The sequence below is a fragment of the Mytilus edulis genome, chromosome 2, assembly GCF_963676685.1.
Source record: "Mytilus edulis chromosome 2, xbMytEdul2.2, whole genome shotgun sequence".
In the NCBI taxonomy this organism is placed as follows: Eukaryota; Metazoa; Mollusca; class Bivalvia; order Mytilida; family Mytilidae; genus Mytilus; species Mytilus edulis.
Window position 1 is genome coordinate 98,740,175 of NC_092345.1, and position 19,745 is coordinate 98,759,919.

Here is a 19,745-nt window from a genome sequence, read left to right on the forward strand (position 1 = left end):
AAGGAATACAAAAGATTTACATGATAAAACTAACGTCTTAACTAATTACAGAAAACAAAACCCAAATACATAATACATTGAAGACCAACACAGAAAATAGACACACCCGACTTGGTCCAGGCCTCAACGCAAAAAGTCAATAAAAATGACGTCACATACGAAGTAGTAAAAAGGTACAAAAATTACGTCACGCAGACATTTGAATTTCTGAAACAGCACAAAAATGACGCCACATTTGAAAAACTATATCTCAAAAATAAGATAGAAATATGATTGATTTAAGATTATTATAGAACTAAATACTGATATTACATTTAAACACAATGCACATTGCAATACTAATTAATAGCAATTAACTATATTATATATATGTCCGGTTTGTTTTAAATCTATCTTCAATCATAATATATCGTACAGATTACGTTGAACAAAATCAAAACCAATAAAATATTGTCTATTGTCTTGTAAACAAAGAATTCTAAAAATATAACATTTTACAAAGAATATGGTCGGTAATATATATGCACAAACAAGTTTAAATTGCAGTTGTTGTTTTATACATGAAGTTCGAGTGGTGTTTTTACATATAAAGAAAATGTAAGTACGTTTACGTTTTATTTTTTATATCAATGATTTTTTTCGGATCGAGTTGAAACTTGTAAAAATTTTGATCTACTTATAAATAGGGCACCTCTACTTGGTAAAACAAAATAGATATGAGTCCTAAACAGGGAAAGCTGGATTTGCATATGGTAGTTATCATGTGTCTTTTTGGAGAAAGAAATGTAAAACAAACGAAATGGAAGTTCAATGTTATGTTCCATTAGTTTATTGTTTTACACGCATGTTAAAATGGCCTCGTCAACCTAGATTTTTCATCTATCGAATATTTCAAAAAGTAAAAACATGGAAATAAATTTCGTCCATGCATATTTATATTTCATGGAATTACAGTAAGCGCTTTTCTGTAAGTAAAGAACACCCTTGAAATATCAGCGGCCAAAATATTGTCCAGATGAAATGGGTCAACCTAGTGGCTTAGGAAGATGTTTATGCAAGATTCAAACTTCACAAACAGTAGAGGTCCATAATAGGGCGTGTAGTATGTGTCACAAAACGTCTACGAGTATTTTTTAAATGTTTTAAGTGTAGATTTTTGCTGTACATGCACTAAACGGATATATCTTTAAAATATTGCACACCATAAAACATTGTTCAGATAAATGGGTCAGCGTACTATTAAGATGTCAGTATCACTTTGATGACCAAAATTTTATAAAGTTTATATTAATAAAGATAAAAACAGAACGTGTTTTCCCATATTTCTTCAGTTTCATTTTAGAATAAATCTCTGACAAATTAATTTTGTTATCTTTAATAAATACTTTCGGAAAATCACCAAGGTCAATACAGGATGCAAGGAATTCAATCACTTTGTTCACCAACTATTTGTTATCTAATTGTCTCTGTATTGGCTCCTATTACATACTAAATAAAAAAGGTCATAGTTGTTCAGTTAAAAGCAAGAGGTTTGATACCCGTAACTTAGTTAATAGCAGTTGAGGGTTTTTCCGTTTTGGATTTTCCTCGGAGTTCAGTATTTTTGTGATTACACTTTTTGCATATATTAAAATCTCACCAATTGACAAAGATACAAAAGAAATAAAAAAAGACAAATTGATGGACTCGCATAAAGTTTGAATGGAGTGAGACCGACTGCTTCGACAGTGACTAAAGCAGGTAGTCATTGTTAATTGTATGTGTCTTTTGTAACTGGGGTTCATTTTGACGTTTCCAAGTTTAATGTGGCGTTGATTTTTTCGGAAGTAGTATTCAACATTGTTAATAAGTCAGACGAAGCCCTATTCATGGTGCGGAATTTTCTAGCAGCCTTGATACATTAACTTCAGCTGTTTTCAGCTCTTTATTTGGGTTGGTAAAGCGGAGTGATGTCAGAAACTTGAAAGCAAATCTTTGAAGCAGGACTTATCTTTTATCAGATTGGGTCTCTTATTGTTTTAAACCTACTGCATTTCTTATTAGCTACTTTTAATTTCGAATTTGTTCTTTGGTTTGAATAAACTCATCATAGATAACGGGATTAAAATTTTGTATTTGCACAAGACGCGCGTTTTGTCTTCAAACCACTTCTCAATGACACTCGAATCAAAACAAGTTAAAAAGTCAACATTAAGTAGATATCGGAAGATGTTGTATGAGTGCCAATGAGACAACTCTCCATCCAAGTAACATTTTATAAAAGTAAACCATTATAGGCCAATGTACGGTTTTCAACACAGATCCTTCCGTCGCTCACACCAAACAGCAAGCTGTAAAGGGCCCAATAGATTACTAGTGTAAAACCATTCAAACGGGAAAACCAACGGTCTGATCTATATAAAAACGAGAAAAGAGAAACATATTTAGACATTGATCACACTCGGGTAACTTAGAAAAACCATTATAAACATTAGAAGAAACTTGTAACACTAGGACATGATATTGCAACTCATGTAAAAATTAATCACAGAATAAAACTTTTGTTAGTGTTACAGCAGATTCCAACGAGTATGAAGCTATAGGTAGATTCTTTGGTTAGCTTCCTTGCTAGCTCAACCATGAAATCATTATTAGACCTTATTAGGTAAGGTACAACAATCATTTGGGTGGAGTCAATAGTTAAGCAGAGAACCAATCAGAACTAGTGACATAATTAAATAGTGTAAAACTAGTTTTACAAGTCAGTTTAAAAATAAGTTTTCAATCTAAATTTAAAATGTAGTGATAATTATAAGCTAATTCACACGCATGTTGTAGGTGTGTTTGATTTGTCAATTTTATTTCAATCAATTACTCAGTTCATTTATAAATCCAGTTATGTGTATGTATAAGGTTAATGACCCCTTCTGTAGCCTTTGCATTACGAATGTTTCAAACTGCAATAATATAAAAACAGCAAAGATAATGAATAATAGAGAAGGGCCATTTTGTACATTTACAATGAGGAAACTTCGATCAAGCAATATTATTTGTAGTTTTATTGCATTTAAAAGTTAAACGGGATTTTGTTGCAAATAAACCTAGAGTTTTGTAGAAAATCTAGATATTTTTGTTATAAAATTTTAAGCATAGATTACTCAGACACTTGATTTTCTATGATGTGCTAGCGTTTATTGTTTACAAAAAGTCCTAGACAACCGTTAATGTAAATTTAAAAAAATCGTCCGAAGTCACGAAATTCGAGCGCACCCTAGAAGGTGTACTTGAATTGGTCCATATATATTTGTTTAAACCAATATCTAAATTTATAAACTTGTTTTAATGAAATCATTGCTAGCACTGCTTGCAAAAATCCTCCATATATCAAGTACTAAATTGTCAACTATGAAAGTGCAAAGGAAATGCTGTGGATTTTCTATAAAATTTCCATTTGTTTAGCATTGAATCAACACAAGGGTACATCATCCTTGAACAAAACATAAACCGTAACTCCGCTTCTAATTTATTGCAATACATAGAATTGTAATTCAATGAAAAACTATAAGAAATGAAATTTAATTTGCAAAGTTGTTTAGGGAAACCTGTTTGTATGAAACATACATATTATAAACAGGCCATTGATATGAGTGTTTTCATTGGATGATGAATTGGTGCTATGCTCCTCCCAATTTTGAGGTAATAATCATTTCATGGTTGAGCTAACAAGGAAGCTAACCAAAGAATCTACCTGTAGCTTCATACTCGTTGGAATCTGCTGTAACAATGAATGTCCCATGAACATGTATTCTCACAATGGCACATGACATTGTGAAGTTGTCACAGAACTGTCAGTTCTATTCGGAAATCATCAAATTGATGACACGTATTGAAACTTGTTTCCGATGGGTTTTTTGTAGGTTTTCCGACATAACGACACTCGGATTTCCCTTTTTTATATAGGTTTATATATTTGTGATAAAAACTATTCATGTTTTATATGGTCTATACATAAATTTTCTCAGATGAGAGATCATGGGTTTTAAATAAAGTGTAATACTGTAATAACAAAAAATGTGTAGTTAACTACATTAACAAATTCAACCGACACATAATTTATGTTAACTGTGATTAAATTTATATTGCATGGGAATAAGTTTTTTTAGCGAGTAATATCACATAAATCTTGATTTGATAAGTGTTGCTACACCAATAAGCCAAGGTGAGTACATGTAATATTTCTATTTCATGTTTTTTACAACAATTACTGTTTGAAGATAGACTGTAAATTTGACCTTTTTTATTCCGTGTTATTTGTTATTACACTTGTGATTTGGACTTAATCTCCAAATGGCTTTTGTCTGCGCTGTTATGGGCCTTGGATTTAACATTAATTTTTCTTTTTGTCAATTTATTTACCATTGTTTTTATCCTATCATTTCTATTTCTTTCACGGCTTAATTAATGGAAGCCGTTCTTTTAAAATTCTTAAAAATATAATATTTATGTTTAATGAGACTGCGAAATCTGATTTTTACTTAAATTTTTTAACACAAACACAGTTGTTTGATTTTGAAATATTTTTAACAAAATAATTTCTTTTATTCTATTTTTATACAACTTTGCTCAAATTAAATATTTCGGCCGCATACTGTTTAAAAATTTTATTACCCTTAAAAGTACATCTTGCTTTCTTATTCCTTTAACGATTTTATAGGTACATGATTTCATCATCATTGCTTTAAAACGCTCGGTTCAATAAAGGCAACAGTACTTTACCGATATTTAAATCTTCTAAATCGATTAGAGAGATTCATATCAAGGAACAAAAACTAATGAAATTGATTAAATCTAAAAAAGATTGAGAATGCGCCGACGGGGTAAATAGTTATCAAAGGTACCAAGATTATAAACTAGAGTGCATTTCTTTCTAACCAAAATTTGGTAAACGATTTGTGGCGTTTGTTGTTGTTTTCTAAACGCTACAAATGCATCGTTTAATTAGTGTTTACTGACCCTGTTTGAACCTTCAATAATGCATGCACATGTTGTTGGTAAACAGACTTTTTTTTACAAACTTAGAAACAAATATATCTTTTAATCAGATCGAAGTTAGAAATAAATGTAGCGTTTGTACTATCATGGTAACAAGAATGGTAAAAAATGACATTGAAATTTCCAATAGGTAAAACACTTTTGAAGTAAGACCCTCTGATGTCCTCCTTACATTTTCAGATCTATGTTGCTTCTTAGAATTGTGATTTGAGAAAAAGGGTCCTTAACTTGTAATCAACATTGACAAAACCGTTTCCTTACATACATTTGTATTGACATGATCCTTTCCTTTTGTTCCATGCATACATATGTTACTACTGAGGTTCTGAAAGCGGCTTATTCTGCAATCTCCATGTATAGATTATTCCGTAAAATTAATACAATTTAAAGCAAACTAATACACATTTGAGGTAAGGTTCACTCTTATCATTTTGACGCGCATTTTTTTCTGAGATCTCTTTTAATATGGAAAGGTTGTAGAAAATATGACATCTCACAATTGAAAATAGAGTATGTGCATTCATAATCTATCGATCCATCTAAATAACAAATGAATTAAAGGAAATCCAATATTTTGTCTGTAGAAGGTCCGTCACCCTATCGGACATTAGATACTAATGAGAGGAGACGAAACATGTTTTGCTGGTATACTTATAACACAGAGAGATATAGTTTATATGGTGAATACTTTCCAGACTGTGAATTTAATTTAACATTTGATAAATAAATTGAGGCGGATGGAACTCAAGTTTACGGGGTTTTTTTTCGAAGAGACAACATTCTGACCAAAGAGCAGAAAGTTTATTTAAAGTCTATTGATGGTCCATGCAGTTAAAAGTGTAAATAATTTCATAGGTAGTCACAGGTAAGTTTAAACAAATTATTAAAAAAAAACTCATTTTTCACAAAGAATATGCACTTGCCGTTAATGTATATGCTTTAAATTTAAGTTGTTGTATTTATACATGAAGATCGAGTGGTGTTTAGACATAAAAAAAAAGATAACTGTACGTGTACGTTTTCTTTCCTGTATCAAGAATTTCTTATTTAAAATTTTATTTTGTTCAGGTAGATTTAAAGTTTGTAAAAATGTTGATATAATTAAAAAAAAAGTATACATTTACTTATCGTTTTTATGTCGTTATGTTGCTGCCTCGCTGACGTATACAAATAAATTTTATTCATGAGATGCCTGGAGGAGGCGACGTTCCCCCTGACGTATACAAAATTTATTTTATGCATGAGATGCCTGAGGGAGGGATCTTTCCCCCTTATATTACTAGTATTGCACACCAGAAACACTCAGAAGGTGTTTTATTTAAAAAAAAAAACATTCGTGGTGGCTTATTATGTTGGCATGAATTCATCAGTAATTTCCGGATGAAAAAGCGAAATAAGAAATGGGTATGATTTCTAAACGTGTCTGTCTGAATTATTATATGGTAATTGTTACGTGTATTTTTGGAGTAGGAAATGCTAAACAAACGGAATTGAAGATAAATGCAATCTCCCATTATGTTTGTTTTGCACACATATTAAAACGTTTTCGTCAACCTTATGTCCCATGCAATTTTTTTCCCACAATGGCACGTGACATTGTGAAGTTGTCTCCGAACTGTAACTTCTATTCAAAAATCTACAAATTAATGACACGTATTAAAACTAGTTCCTAGAAAAAACTTTTTGACATATAGCTCTTCAACGGTTTCGGTTCTTATACATCTTTGGATTTCAAAGATGACATATAGCTCTTCAATGGTTTCGGTTCTTATACATCTTTGGATTTCAAATGTTTGGCTATGAGTGTTCCTGATGAAGGTAAATCCAGAAAAGCGCTACGGACATCAAATTGATGACACGTATTGAAACTTGTTTCCGATGGGTTTTTTGTAGGTTTTCCGACTTAACGACACTCGGATTTCCCTTTTTTTTATATAGGTTTATATGTTTGTGATAAAAACAATTCATGTTTTATATGGTCGATACATAAATTTAATCAGATGAGAGATCATGCTATTTAATAAAGTATAATACTGTTATCACAAAAAAATGTGCAGTTAACTACATTGATAAATTCAACCGTGAATGAGTTATAATTAATGGTATCTGTGTTATATGAAATAAGGTGAATGAGTTATAATTAATGGTATCTGTGTTATATGAAATAAGGGGAATGAGTTATAATTAATGGTATCTGTGTCATATGAAATAAGGGGAATGAGTTATAATTAATGGTATCTGTGTTATATGAAATAAGGTGAATAAGTTATGATTAATGGTATCTGTGTTATATGAAATAAGGTGAATGAGTTATAATTAATGGTATCTGTGTTATATGAAATAAGGTATCTGAGTTATATTAATTGTATATGTGCTATATAAAATAAGGTGAATGAGTTATAATTAATGGTATCTGTGTTATATGAAATAAGGTAAATGAGTTATAATTAATGGTATCTGTGTTATATGAAATAAGAAATACATGTGATTAAATGTATATTGGGAATAATGTGTTTGCCAGAAATATCACATTAATCTTTTATTGATGTTGTTACACCAAAAAATCAAGGTGAGTACATGAACTTTTTCTATCTCATGTTTTAGCAATTACCTTTTATTGATTTACTGTTGATTGTGTCTAATTTATTCCGTGTTCTTTGTTATTTTTCTTTGTAATCTCGAAATGGCTTTGTCTGTGCTATTATGGGCCTTGCATTTTACATTACTTTTTCTTTTGTTAGTCAATATATTTATCTTTGTTTTTCTCCTAGCACTTCTATTTCTTTCACGGCTTATCTAGTGTAAGCCGTTCTTTTAGAATCCTTTAACATATAGTATTTACGTTTAATTTGATGTCGTACACTTGTCTTATAAAAGTCAAAGGATCATCCTTGTGCAGCATGTCCCAAGAGATATTTAGATAAACAGGTCTTTCATTTTCTATACTGTTTCTGTGAAATTATAAGACACTTGTGCATGATGTAAACCCTCGATTCCTCTGAAATAAAATATTTCACCTATCGAAATTTATACTATTATTTCAAATAAATAGACAGATTTGATAAAAAAAATCTACTAAACATATTTCTTGTCAATATTAAATATGATGTTTTCCATTACAGAGATATTTGAAGTTACCCCATTAGTCATAAAATATAAATATGATTTTTCACATTATTGTTTCGGTAAATCAGTGTTTAAAGACAAACATGAATTACTGCAAGAAAAAAAACCAAATGCCTATATAAAAACAAATCAAACTAAATTTCAACATGTGTATGCAAATAATCATTTCTCAGTATTACAATGGCATAAAATTCGAAAAACTAAGGATTTTCTTATCCCCGGCATAGATTACCTTAGCCGTATTTGGCACAACTTTGGGAATTTTGGATCATCTATGCTCTTCAACTTTGTTCTTGTTTTGGCATTATAAATATTTTGATATGAGCGTCACTGATGAGTCTTATGTAGACGAAACACGCCTCTGGCGTACTAAATTATAATCCTGGTACCTTTGATAACTATTTACACCACTGGGTCGATGCCACTGCTGCTCGACGTTTCGCCCCCGAGGGTATCTCCAGCCCAGTAGTCAACATTTCGGTGTTGACATGAATATCAATAATGTGGTCATTTTCATAAATTTCCTGTTTACAAAACTTTGAATTTTTCGAAAAACCAAGGATTTTCTCATCCCAGGCATAGCTTACCTTAGCCGTATTTGGCACAACTTTTGTGAATTTTTTATCAAATATGCTCTTCAACTTTGTACTTGTTTGGCATTATAAATATTTTGATATGAGCGTCACTGATGAGTCTTATGTAGACGAAACACGCCTCTGGCGTACTAAATTATAATCCTGGTACCTTTAATAACTATTTACACCACTGGGTCGATGCTACTGCTGGTGGACGTTTCGTCCCGGGGGTATCTCCAGCCCAGAAGTCAACTTTTCGGTGTTGACATGAATATCAATAATGTGGTCATTTTCATAAATTTCCTGTTTACAAAACTTTGAAATTTTCGAAAAAAATAAGGATTTTCTTATCCCAGGCATAGCTTACCTAAGCCGTATTTGGCACAACTTTTGGGAATTTTGGATCATCTATGGTCTTCAACTTTGTACTTGTTTTGGCATTATAAATATTTTGATATGAGCGTCACTGATGAGTCTTATGTAGACGAAACGCGCGTCTGGCGTACTAAATTATAATCCTGGTACCTTTGATAACTATTTACACCACCGGGTCGATGCCACTGCTGCTCGACGTTTCGTCACCGAGGGTATCTCCAGCGCAGTAGTCAACATTTCAGTGTTGACATGCATATCAATAATGTGGTCATTTTCATAAATTTCCTGTTTACAAAACTTTGAATTTTTCGAAAAACCAAGGATTTTCTTATCCCAGGCATAGCTTACCTTAGCCGTATTTGGCACAACTTTTGGGAATTTTGGATCATCTATGGTCTTCAACTTTGTACTTGTTTGGCATTATAAATATTTTGATATGAGCGTCACTGATGAGTCTTATGTAGACGAAACGCGCGTCTGGCGTACTAAATTATAATCCTGGTACCTTTGATAACTATATATCATGATAACAATTAAACAAAATAGTACAGTCACATATGTGAGATTAACACCATAAAATTCATCCAAATCGGAACTTAAATTAGTTTTAAACAATGTTTTAAAAAGAATGTGTTTTTATATGAAATAATATGGAAATTTCTAATAGGTGAAACACTTTTGAAAATATGCTATCCTTAATGGGATTTGATGTATTCATAGTATGATAGCAGAGTTAAAGTGGTATTATCCGGCAAGGAATCTTCAAAGCCTTTAAATGTATAAGGGAAATATGTTGTACCTTTGAATACAACTGGTTCTGTAAGTGTGTTCAGATTTTTTTCTATGACAACCCTGTGAATTTCTCTTCCTTTCATTTATAATATTAATTTGTGATTTTTATCATTAGATAAATGGGTAACTCTTCCTCCAAAGGTTCGGAAGATGGGTTGACAACAGCGAAATGTCGGAAAGCGAGACAAACAATCCAAGCATCTCGTGAAAAGATTTTGGAAGCTCTTCACGAAGAATGCGATAAATGCTCTAATGATATAGGTTAGTCATTACTTAAGCTTCTTCTATTTCGCTATTACGGAAGAAAATTAATTGTATAATTTGATAAATATATTTATTTAACCGAAATGAATATGAATAAGTAAATATCTGCACGAGTTGAGCAATAGTTGGTATCTCAGGGACAAAAAACTTGTTATTACCCTTATAACCAGTCAATAGGTGTATACTATTAAACTTATGTACATATACTTTTTTCTGAAAAAAATTCTTTAACTTGTCCTCATTTAGAAGAAGTTTACTTTTTTTTAATTGTTTGTTTCGAGGAAGCAATTCGAACACATATTTTCCGTATGCAAGCGACCTTAGCGTGACCCTCTCGTGAAAAACTGATGATCGCAATACGCATGGAACTGTCACTGAAATAAACTATTATCTGATTTTACATGCTATACACGTGCTCAATATCCATGCTTCTTTGTTGATTGTTTGCTATAAGGTGACAATCGGTAAACGACGGCTTCAAAACAGGACAATAAATGAACTGCCATATTTTCACACCATAAGAGAGAAAAAAAATGACGATTACACGATATGGGACAATATCCATAATGCGCCTTGAAATGAGGAACTCAAAAAGCACATGTAAACAAAAAATCTCTGTGTAGTGATATTTGACACATTTCTATGATAATAAGTGACTGAGCTTAACCATTTGTGTTAATTTAAAAAGTAGGGGAATACAGAATAAATGTGTAAAAACTATGGAGATATTAAATGTGTTCAAAGTATTAAACTTTCAAAGAACTTATTGTGTTAAAAATAGGATTGTTTACCGCGAGGAGCCGCATCACAAAAGGATACTCGGGGTTTGCTAATTTACGGAAAAAGTTATCTCACTTCGTACCCCGAAATTTAACCACATATGTGAAAATGTATCAGCTTCGAAACGAGCCATCATACATAATTTATCCAAGTTAACGATATGGACTGAGCAACAGAAGAACACGTTATCATTACCGCATATGGAGAAACTAATACGCATCTTGACCCATATGTTTGCGTAAAAAATGATAAAATCGTGCACCAAAGACTAAGTTTATGATATATACATGCATAGGTTCAAGAATTGAGTAATATTTGTTTTCATCAGTCACTTGTTTCATATGACTTTAAATAAAATTAAGCTAAACTTTATGACTTAAAGGCATATTGTGCATTATAACTTACCTTAATAAATAGATTACAAACACTTGATAGTATGACTGAACCTTTTCATACTATGTAAACATGAAAACTTGAGAACTAAGCTTATTCCAAAAATATAAAAGTTTCAGTCATACAATCAAATGTTTGTAATTTTTTTTGATGAGGTAAGTTATAATGCACAATATGTCTTTAATCATAAATGTAAGGTTGAATCTGAAAAATTCAACTAAGAAGAAAAACATGATAGTAACATGAAATAAAAAAATAACCGAATTAAAATCATATAATCAAGCGGTAAGGAGTAATGCAGGTTTTCTTAACTTGATGTTGATTTCGAGTTTTAATTAATACCTTGGTTATATTACATTCATCTTTTTTTTCTCGAATATTTAGGTGTAGCTCAACAGTTTCAAAATGCATACAGAATTTCATAAAAATTAGAAGTATCACTGAAGTATAAAGTAAAATTACAAAAATACTGAACTTCGAGGAAAGTTCAATCGTAAAGTCCCTGGATGGAAAAATCAAATGACAAAACACATCAAACGAATGGACAACAACTGTCATATTCCTGACTTGGTACAGACATTTTCAAATGTAGAAAATGGTGGATTGAACCTGGTTTTATAGCGCGAAACATCTCACTTATATGACAGTCGCAACGTTACTGTTTTAGGCTACTGATTTTCCCGGACAAGTTTGTCGGCGGTACATAAAAAAAAAATGAAGACACTGAAACTATTAAATTTAAGGAGACGATTTCCTATTGTGCAATTCTCTTGTTGACAAATATTTGCAAGCTACCATACATACATAAATGCATAAATTAGGAAATATTCTATGTAATTACAAATTTTCAACCACTTGTAGTATTTCTTTTCAATTATTGATATTTGCCTTATTTCTTGTGGCAAATATTTCAGGACATAAACCATTTTAAAGAGAGTGGGACATTTAGACTCTGTCACTTGACAATAAAGGTATATGGACAGACAGTGTTTTTTCCTTATATCATTCTGTTGGGTAAAAGAAATTGTGTTATACATATCCTTTTTAATGTAATTATGTGTGTCGAATCGGAACGTTTCTAACTATTACTTAATCAAACTTGTTCTGTAGGTTTAGGTTAATAGATTTTAGGTACGCGGACGTTAGGTGATTAATTTTTAAATTATAGAACGCCATGCTATTTTTAAATCGATTAAAGTTGTTGATTATTTATTGAATTTTACTGCAATACGATCAAATGACAACTTATTGACTTTATGTAGATTTTTAAATAAATTTATTAAACGATAAACAAGTTTTATTTGTCATCATGAAAAAAGGGTCAACAGTATATAATCATAGATAGAATTACAGTAAGTCCATTTCTGTTAGTGTATTCCATTCTTGAAAAAAATAGTGGACATAAAATAGTCAATATGAAATGGGCTTTTGATGTTATTTATGAAAGATTAAACTTGGCAATTATTAGAGCATAACAGGAGTTATGATTTGTGAAACAATTTATCTACTAAAAAAATATCTAGAAATGACTTTAATTCCCTTTTTTTAATGCTGCACATTAATGTTTAAGGATATATTTTTTTATTTTAATATTGCACACCATAAACAATCATTTGATGAAATGGTTCAACGAAGGAGGCGAAAGGTGAAAGAGTGATATGATTAACTATTAAATTAAACGTGTTTTTCAACATATTCAATGATTTATGTTTTTTTTATTGTTAATCTTTTAGAGATAGATTATTTTTTTTATTCTAAAAAAATCTTTTCAACGATTTTCTTTTTAACACAAATATATCATCAATGTCAACACAGAATGCAAAGATCTCGGAAAAGCTGGGGGCACAAATTCACGATGTGTACTGCCGTCCTTGACAGGACCATTCCCGATTAAAATTTGTTAAAAGTCTGATCAAGATCGTAAATGGAAATTCAAACTATAATTAAAATTTGTAAAAAACAAAAGCTAATCACAACAATCAGATATTGTGAAGGAAGCGTCGATATTCAACCGTTTCCAAGCGAATGTGTCCCGATTATCCCGTTTTCAATCCGATTCAAATCTGATTTGTATCTTTCGCATGGTAAAATTTGACCGAGTCTGTCACGACTGCGTCCCGATTCTACCGAATGTAATCCGACAGAGATTAGACAGTGAACCAGACAGTGAACCGACGCTGATGGAAGTTATCCGTTAGACAACTGTCGGCATATTCGGGATGATCAGGTACTGTCGGGACGTAATCATATCACGGTCCGCTCTACCGCATTGCAAACGGCTTTGTCTTGTCTCATTCGTATTGTGTTTGGTAATTGTCGGGATTCTGACGTGGGTATCATTGACGAATTTCGTATTAATAACGGGACTGTTCCGGAACGGTTTCGATAAAGACGGTTCGCATTCAACAAGATCTGGATGCAATCTCCAGATCATTCCCGTTCCATTGGACACCGTCCAGATAACACAGAACATTGTAAGGTAGCAATAAACAGTTAGGAAAAAATATTAAAATTTGCTCTCATAAATTTTACCATCCCCTTTTCATTGCTTTCTGGCAATATTAAGCTTACTGTTTGTGTAATATATGTGCATATATATGTTTATCAGAATCTTCCATAGATTTTATATCCAGTATATAAAATGGTAAAATATAATTTCTTGTGGGTGTATCCATGGCAACAATCTGCATTTATTTGTTATAAAATATTGCAAAAAGGGGGGAAAAGATGTCACATATTTCCACACAATTTGGCTAAAAGTAGAATTTCAATCGCTTGAAGTAATACCTTTTCTGAAACTCTATACATACATCATTCAGTAAATCCAATGAAAATCATATGTCTTTCATCTCCTTTTTTTGTAAAATTGCGTCAAAAACTTCGTGTAAAAAAAGTGTTTGTAAACATTACACTAATTTCTGAACCGATGGGCGGTCTAGCTATGAAAATACGAATTCTCAAACAGAAAATAGCCCATAAAACATGTAAAAAATTATCTTGATGCTCTTATAAAAGCTCTGAAAGCTAAATTAGTATTCAGCTGTCTAAAAATGAATTTTATTACACAATAACTTTCCTATTTGAAAAATCCACCGGGACCAAAATGCGAAACTAAACTCCTTACTGTGTATTGCTACCTTAATAGTAAATATTTTTTTCGAATTCTCCCTTGTAACTTATTTTCTGTGTTCTGCTAGCTAAAACGAGTAAAATGGTCTTTTAGTTTTGAAAATTGGTTGAGTAATGAATATTTTACGAAGGTTAGAAGTTGACACTTTAAACGCGACAAAAACTGATTTAAAGAAAGGTGCCAAGTCAAAATATAAAATCTTGTTTCTACCTCAATTTTTGGTAAAATCTTATAAATTATACCTCTTTTGTCAGTTTTTTAATGTTGAAAATTTTATTGGGATCTCTGATGATGCAAAATTGTACAAAATTTAGCAATTTCAAACATGAAAATGTTAATCTTTATGTTTATTGCATACCAAAGACTTGATTAAAAAATTTGGTAATGGGCAATCAATTTCTTACATCTGATTCAACTCTACATTTAATATATGAAAATGTAACAGAAAATCTTGATGAATAATAATTTGATATATTCGCAAGACAAAAACCAAGGCGTTCAATACTAAGCCTTACTACATGCAGCCCAATCCTTCAGAAGCAAGGGAAAGCCTTATGTCAAAATGTCTAATTTTGGTTACTAATGACGGTAAACAATAAAATTGACATGTATTGTCATTCTGAAACACTTAATTCCCTCAGAAGTTGATTTTGAATCTAAATATCAATAGATTTTTGGTATGAAAATTCTTAAATTATACAATTCTGAGCTTTGTAAGTATGCCATAAGGTAGCAATAAACAGTTAGGAAAAAATATTAAAATTTGTCCTCATTTTTACCATCCCCTTTTTATTGCTTTCTGGCAATATTAAGCTTACTGTTTGTGTCATATATGTGCATATATATGTTATCAGAATCTTCCATAGATTTTATATCCAGTATATAAAAAAGTAAAATATAATTTCTTTTGGGTGTACCCATGCAACAATCTACATTTACTTGTTATAAAATATTGCAAAAAGGGGGGAAAAGATGTCACATATTTCCCACAAATTTGGCTAAAAGTAGAATTTCAATCGCTTGAAGTAATACCTTTTCTGAAACTGTGTGCATATATCATTCAGTAAATCCAATGAAAATCATGTCTTTCATCTCATTTTTTTTTAAATTGCGTCAAAAACTTCGTGTAGAAAAAAAGTGTTTGTAAACATTACATTAATTTCTGAACCGATGGGTGTTCTAGCTATGAAAATACGGATTATCAAACAGAAAATAGCCCATAAAGCATGTAAAAAATAATCTTGATGCTCTTATAAACCATCCTTGAAAGCTAAATTAGTACTCAGAAGTCTAAAAATGAATTTTATTACACAATAACTTTCCTATTTGAAAAATCCACCGCGGCCAAAATGCGAAACTGAAACTGAGTATTGGTTCCTTAGGATTTTGATCCGATAAACCAGATCTGTCACGACATAATCACGCTTGTAATCCAACTAGACAAAATAGGCTGAGTTTCCTCGAATGTTACGGGACGAACCTAACTGTCGGGGTGCTTGGCCGAACTATCCGGACCATTCCCGACCCGTAGCAATCTGTTACGAACTTAAACGACTGCGTTCAGACAATGATAGGACATTCCAGATAATTGTGGATAGTAATCCGACTTTTTCACTTTTCGTGTCTTATCCCTGTCTGATCTCAAACGGGTGCAAATAATCGCCAATGTGTGAACCCCGCATTAACTTGACTCAATCAAAGGTTTATCATTTACATATGTGTTTACCTTTTCTCATATTTGAAACTTAATAAAAACAACTTCATAATAAGGTTATCGGTACCAATGCCTTTTTTATCCGTTCAGTGTTAGGACCAAATGTTAGAATTGACAAGACACTAGACATATAACATTATTTCGACGTCTTAGTATCTGTGTAATTTGGAAAGATTTTGACGTCCTATTCGAACCTGGTTCCAACGTATTGTTTTGTATTTTCAAAATCGATTCAGATCACTGTGTGATTCTGGTCTAGAAGCAGATACACAATTGTGGTAGCAAAGCCAGGGTTTCTAACGGTTTTAACATTTATACACGAAAACTTCATTTAAAGAAAAACAAAGAAACATGGTCAGGTTGTTGTCTCTTTGACACATTCCCCATTTCCATTCTCAATTTTCAACAAACAAACAAACAAAAGAAAAATAGAATTAGTTCAAGTTACAATATAAGCTATGAAATATGGTCATTGTTGTCATGTACATGTAGTGGGCGATGTTTTCAATATCAGCTAATAATTTCTTCAAAATGAAATATGATAAAAAAAATCTTGTTATAAATTATGTCTGCTTAGTTTGATTGATCTTAAATGCGTATCCAATAGATACCCTTGTGCATTTAAATATTAGTTCAAGTATACATAATTTTAGCCGAAATTGATGTAATATAATTTTATTTGATAGTTTATTTCTAAAGAAATCTTAAATAGGTGTACAGACATCCGTGTACTTTTAAACGAAATTTTATGGGCGTTTACTTTGAAATGTTCGATCTAATTTCAAAATCCAATAACTGTTTATCTATAATGCAACATAAACTACTTTTCCTGAACAGCCACGTTAATTCCTCCTCTGATCCTTTTCCCTAAATTATAATAATGGTAATGCCATTTTTTTATATAAAGTTATCCATTCTTTATTTGCAGATAGATATGGAATGTAATGATAACTATTTCAGATAATAATTAACATGTTTTTTTATTCTTAGATTTGGACGAAGACTCGCACGTACACTATGGTGATGCAGATGGTAGCAATATCGATTCGACACAATATCGTTTTCCATTTGAAAATTTAGTGCTTGAAGGTGGGGGTGTCAAAGGTCTTGTCTACTGTGGACTAGGCAGGGTAAGGTTTTATTATCTTATCTATGTCTATTTTATTATGAACTTGGTAGGGTAAGATATTGTATAAGAATAATGTTTTCTTCTTGCAGACATGAACTTTCTTCTTGTTTATTTTCAAACAAATGTGAAATCATTATTTAATGAAAAATATTTAAGATTTATATGATTTCATATACCTCACAGAAAAATAATATTAGTTACATAGTGTGCTAGTGACCTAATACGGTATATATGGGGTCAGTAAATTCCATATGGGGTGAGAGCGAAGTGGATTTTCTATAAAAATCTTGATTTATTTGCCACAAAGTCCTCTTTTTCTATTAAATGCAATGGAACAGTAAAAAATAATGCTTTGCATCAGGTTTCCCCTTGGAATATGTACAAAATGGCCTATATCTATTATTCATTATATCTGTAGTTTTGATACAATTGAAGTTTGAAAAGTTCGTACAAAAATGGCTTCAGAAGGGTACATAAACCTTAATCATCAATTTCTTCGTATGTTGGAACTTTTAAGTTTTTTCTCAGTATCGTTTTGTTTTTATAAAGGGACATACCACCATTACTAACCGTGTATGAAATAATCCCCGCCCCTTCTTACCTAATATGGAATATAAAGGGACGTAACTCCACTACTAACCGTGTATGAGATAAGCCCCGCCTCTCTACTAACCTAATATCAAATATACACGGTTTGCACGCGGACGCTTTTAACCAATCATATTCCTGGAAATGTATTGGAGGTTAGATAAAATATGATATCCATGCTGTTGTCATCAAACATTTATAACGTCTCGATACTCACGCTTTGTTTCCATTTTTCACAACTTATGGTCGATACCACTCCTGATGCACTATCAGTGACCGAGAGTATCAGCTCGGTAGTCAGTACTTCGGTATTGACGTGATTATTAACAAAGCTTTCTCAAATTGTCTGTTTATAAATTTTGAAATTATAAAGAAACTAAGGTTTCAGCTCACTCATCAAAATTGAACAGACATCATAATACTCTATTATGCTGTCATATTGATATATACTTCACAAGAAAAAATAAGTGTTATGTTCACGTTTCTGATGTAGGTAAATCCAGAAAAGCGCTTTGGTCAATAACAAATTATCCCGATATTTTTAGAATTTTCAGTCATCTATCTCATTCACGTATACTTAACTGAAAAATAAAATGAAGTGTCTACGCTTTTGCCATGACAAACTAACCCGTCTCATAAACTGATATATTTAGTATTCTCAGTCATCTTTCTCATTCATAATGTGTAATGTCTATGTTTAAGTCAAAAGTGAATTGGAAGATATTTCAATTGAAATTGAGTCTGTAGAATAAATATTAGTTAACAATGGTCACAATAATCATTAACATATGATATAATTTGTTTTAATTCTATTTCAGGCTCTTGAAGAACACGGCATTTTAAAACAAATACACAGATTTGCCGGTACAAGCATTGGGTCTATCTGTGCTGCATTGTACGCTGTCGGATTTAATTCACATGATGTTGAACAAATCATGAGTGTAAATTTAGAAACACTTGTTAGTGGTAAGCGTATGATTATCAATAGGGAAAAGTAAATCAACACAAATACCGAACTCAAAGGAAAATTCAATGCCGAAAGTCTTTTATTAAATGGCAAAATCTAAATCTCAAACACATTAAACAAATGGAAAACAACTGTCATATGTCATATTCCTGACTTTGAACGTACATTTGCTTACGTGCAAAACGATGGATTGAACCTGGTTTTTATAGCTAGCTAAACCTCTCACTTGTAAGATAGTTGCATTGAATTTTATTATGTTTACAACAATGTGTGAAAAAAAACCCTACTAAATCCATTATATGTTGGATGTGTTATGATTCATAATTTAGTCTTAGATGCCTGCTAGCTGTTATTGGCTTTTACTAGCTGTCAGTAGCTGCGAGTACTCTCAGAACTATACATAGAGCCGGTAATTCAGTGGTTTTCTTTTGTTGCTGTGTTACATATTTTTTTTTACGTAAATATTTTTGTACGTTAATTAGTTAATCTATTGAATTGATTTGCATTTGTCATTTCGGACCTTTTATAGCTGGTAAGGTGGTATGGGCTTTTCTCATTGTTGAAGGTTGTACAGTGACCTATAGTTGTTGATTTCTGTGTTATTGGTCTTTGCCTTTGGTGAAGAGATGTCTTGTTGGCAATCATACCACATCTTCTTTTTTTATATAAACATAAAAGGCTAAATTGTCAAAAAATTGGGGTACAGCAGTCAACATTGTTTTATAAAAGGAATGTTTTGTATCCATTCCATGTTCATATTGGAAATGATCTTAAACAGATACGAAAAACTGGAAATGTGATCAAATAAAAATATTTGCTACACATTATGTTTGACAGTACCAGGGAACAAATAAACGTTTATTGAAATTCTATATTTCCAT

At 31.6% G+C, this 19,745-nt stretch overlaps 1 protein-coding gene across 5 annotated transcripts in view; it reads left to right on the forward strand.

The window, feature by feature from the left end:
- The first annotated feature begins 524 nt into the window (after positions 1-524).
- The window catches only part of LOC139513651 (uncharacterized protein YqhO-like), a 36,243-nt gene continuing 17,022 nt past the window's right edge, over positions 525-19,745 (forward strand). Inside the window, exons 1-5 of one of the 5 annotated variants that reach the window (XM_071302337.1) lie at positions 6,992-7,112; positions 7,420-7,600; positions 10,015-10,160; positions 17,171-17,310; positions 18,716-18,863. In XM_071302337.1, coding sequence (XP_071158438.1) covers positions 10,019-10,160; positions 17,171-17,310; positions 18,716-18,863 — 430 coding nt within the window. In that variant the 5' untranslated portion in view covers positions 6,992-7,112; positions 7,420-7,600; positions 10,015-10,018. Of the gene's footprint in view, positions 598-3,923; positions 4,199-5,620; positions 5,897-6,991; positions 7,157-7,419; positions 7,601-10,014; positions 10,161-17,170; positions 17,311-18,715; positions 18,864-19,745 lie in introns of those variants that run through there. The other 4 variants (XM_071302338.1, XM_071302335.1, XM_071302339.1 and 1 more) reach the window with 4 other exon arrangements.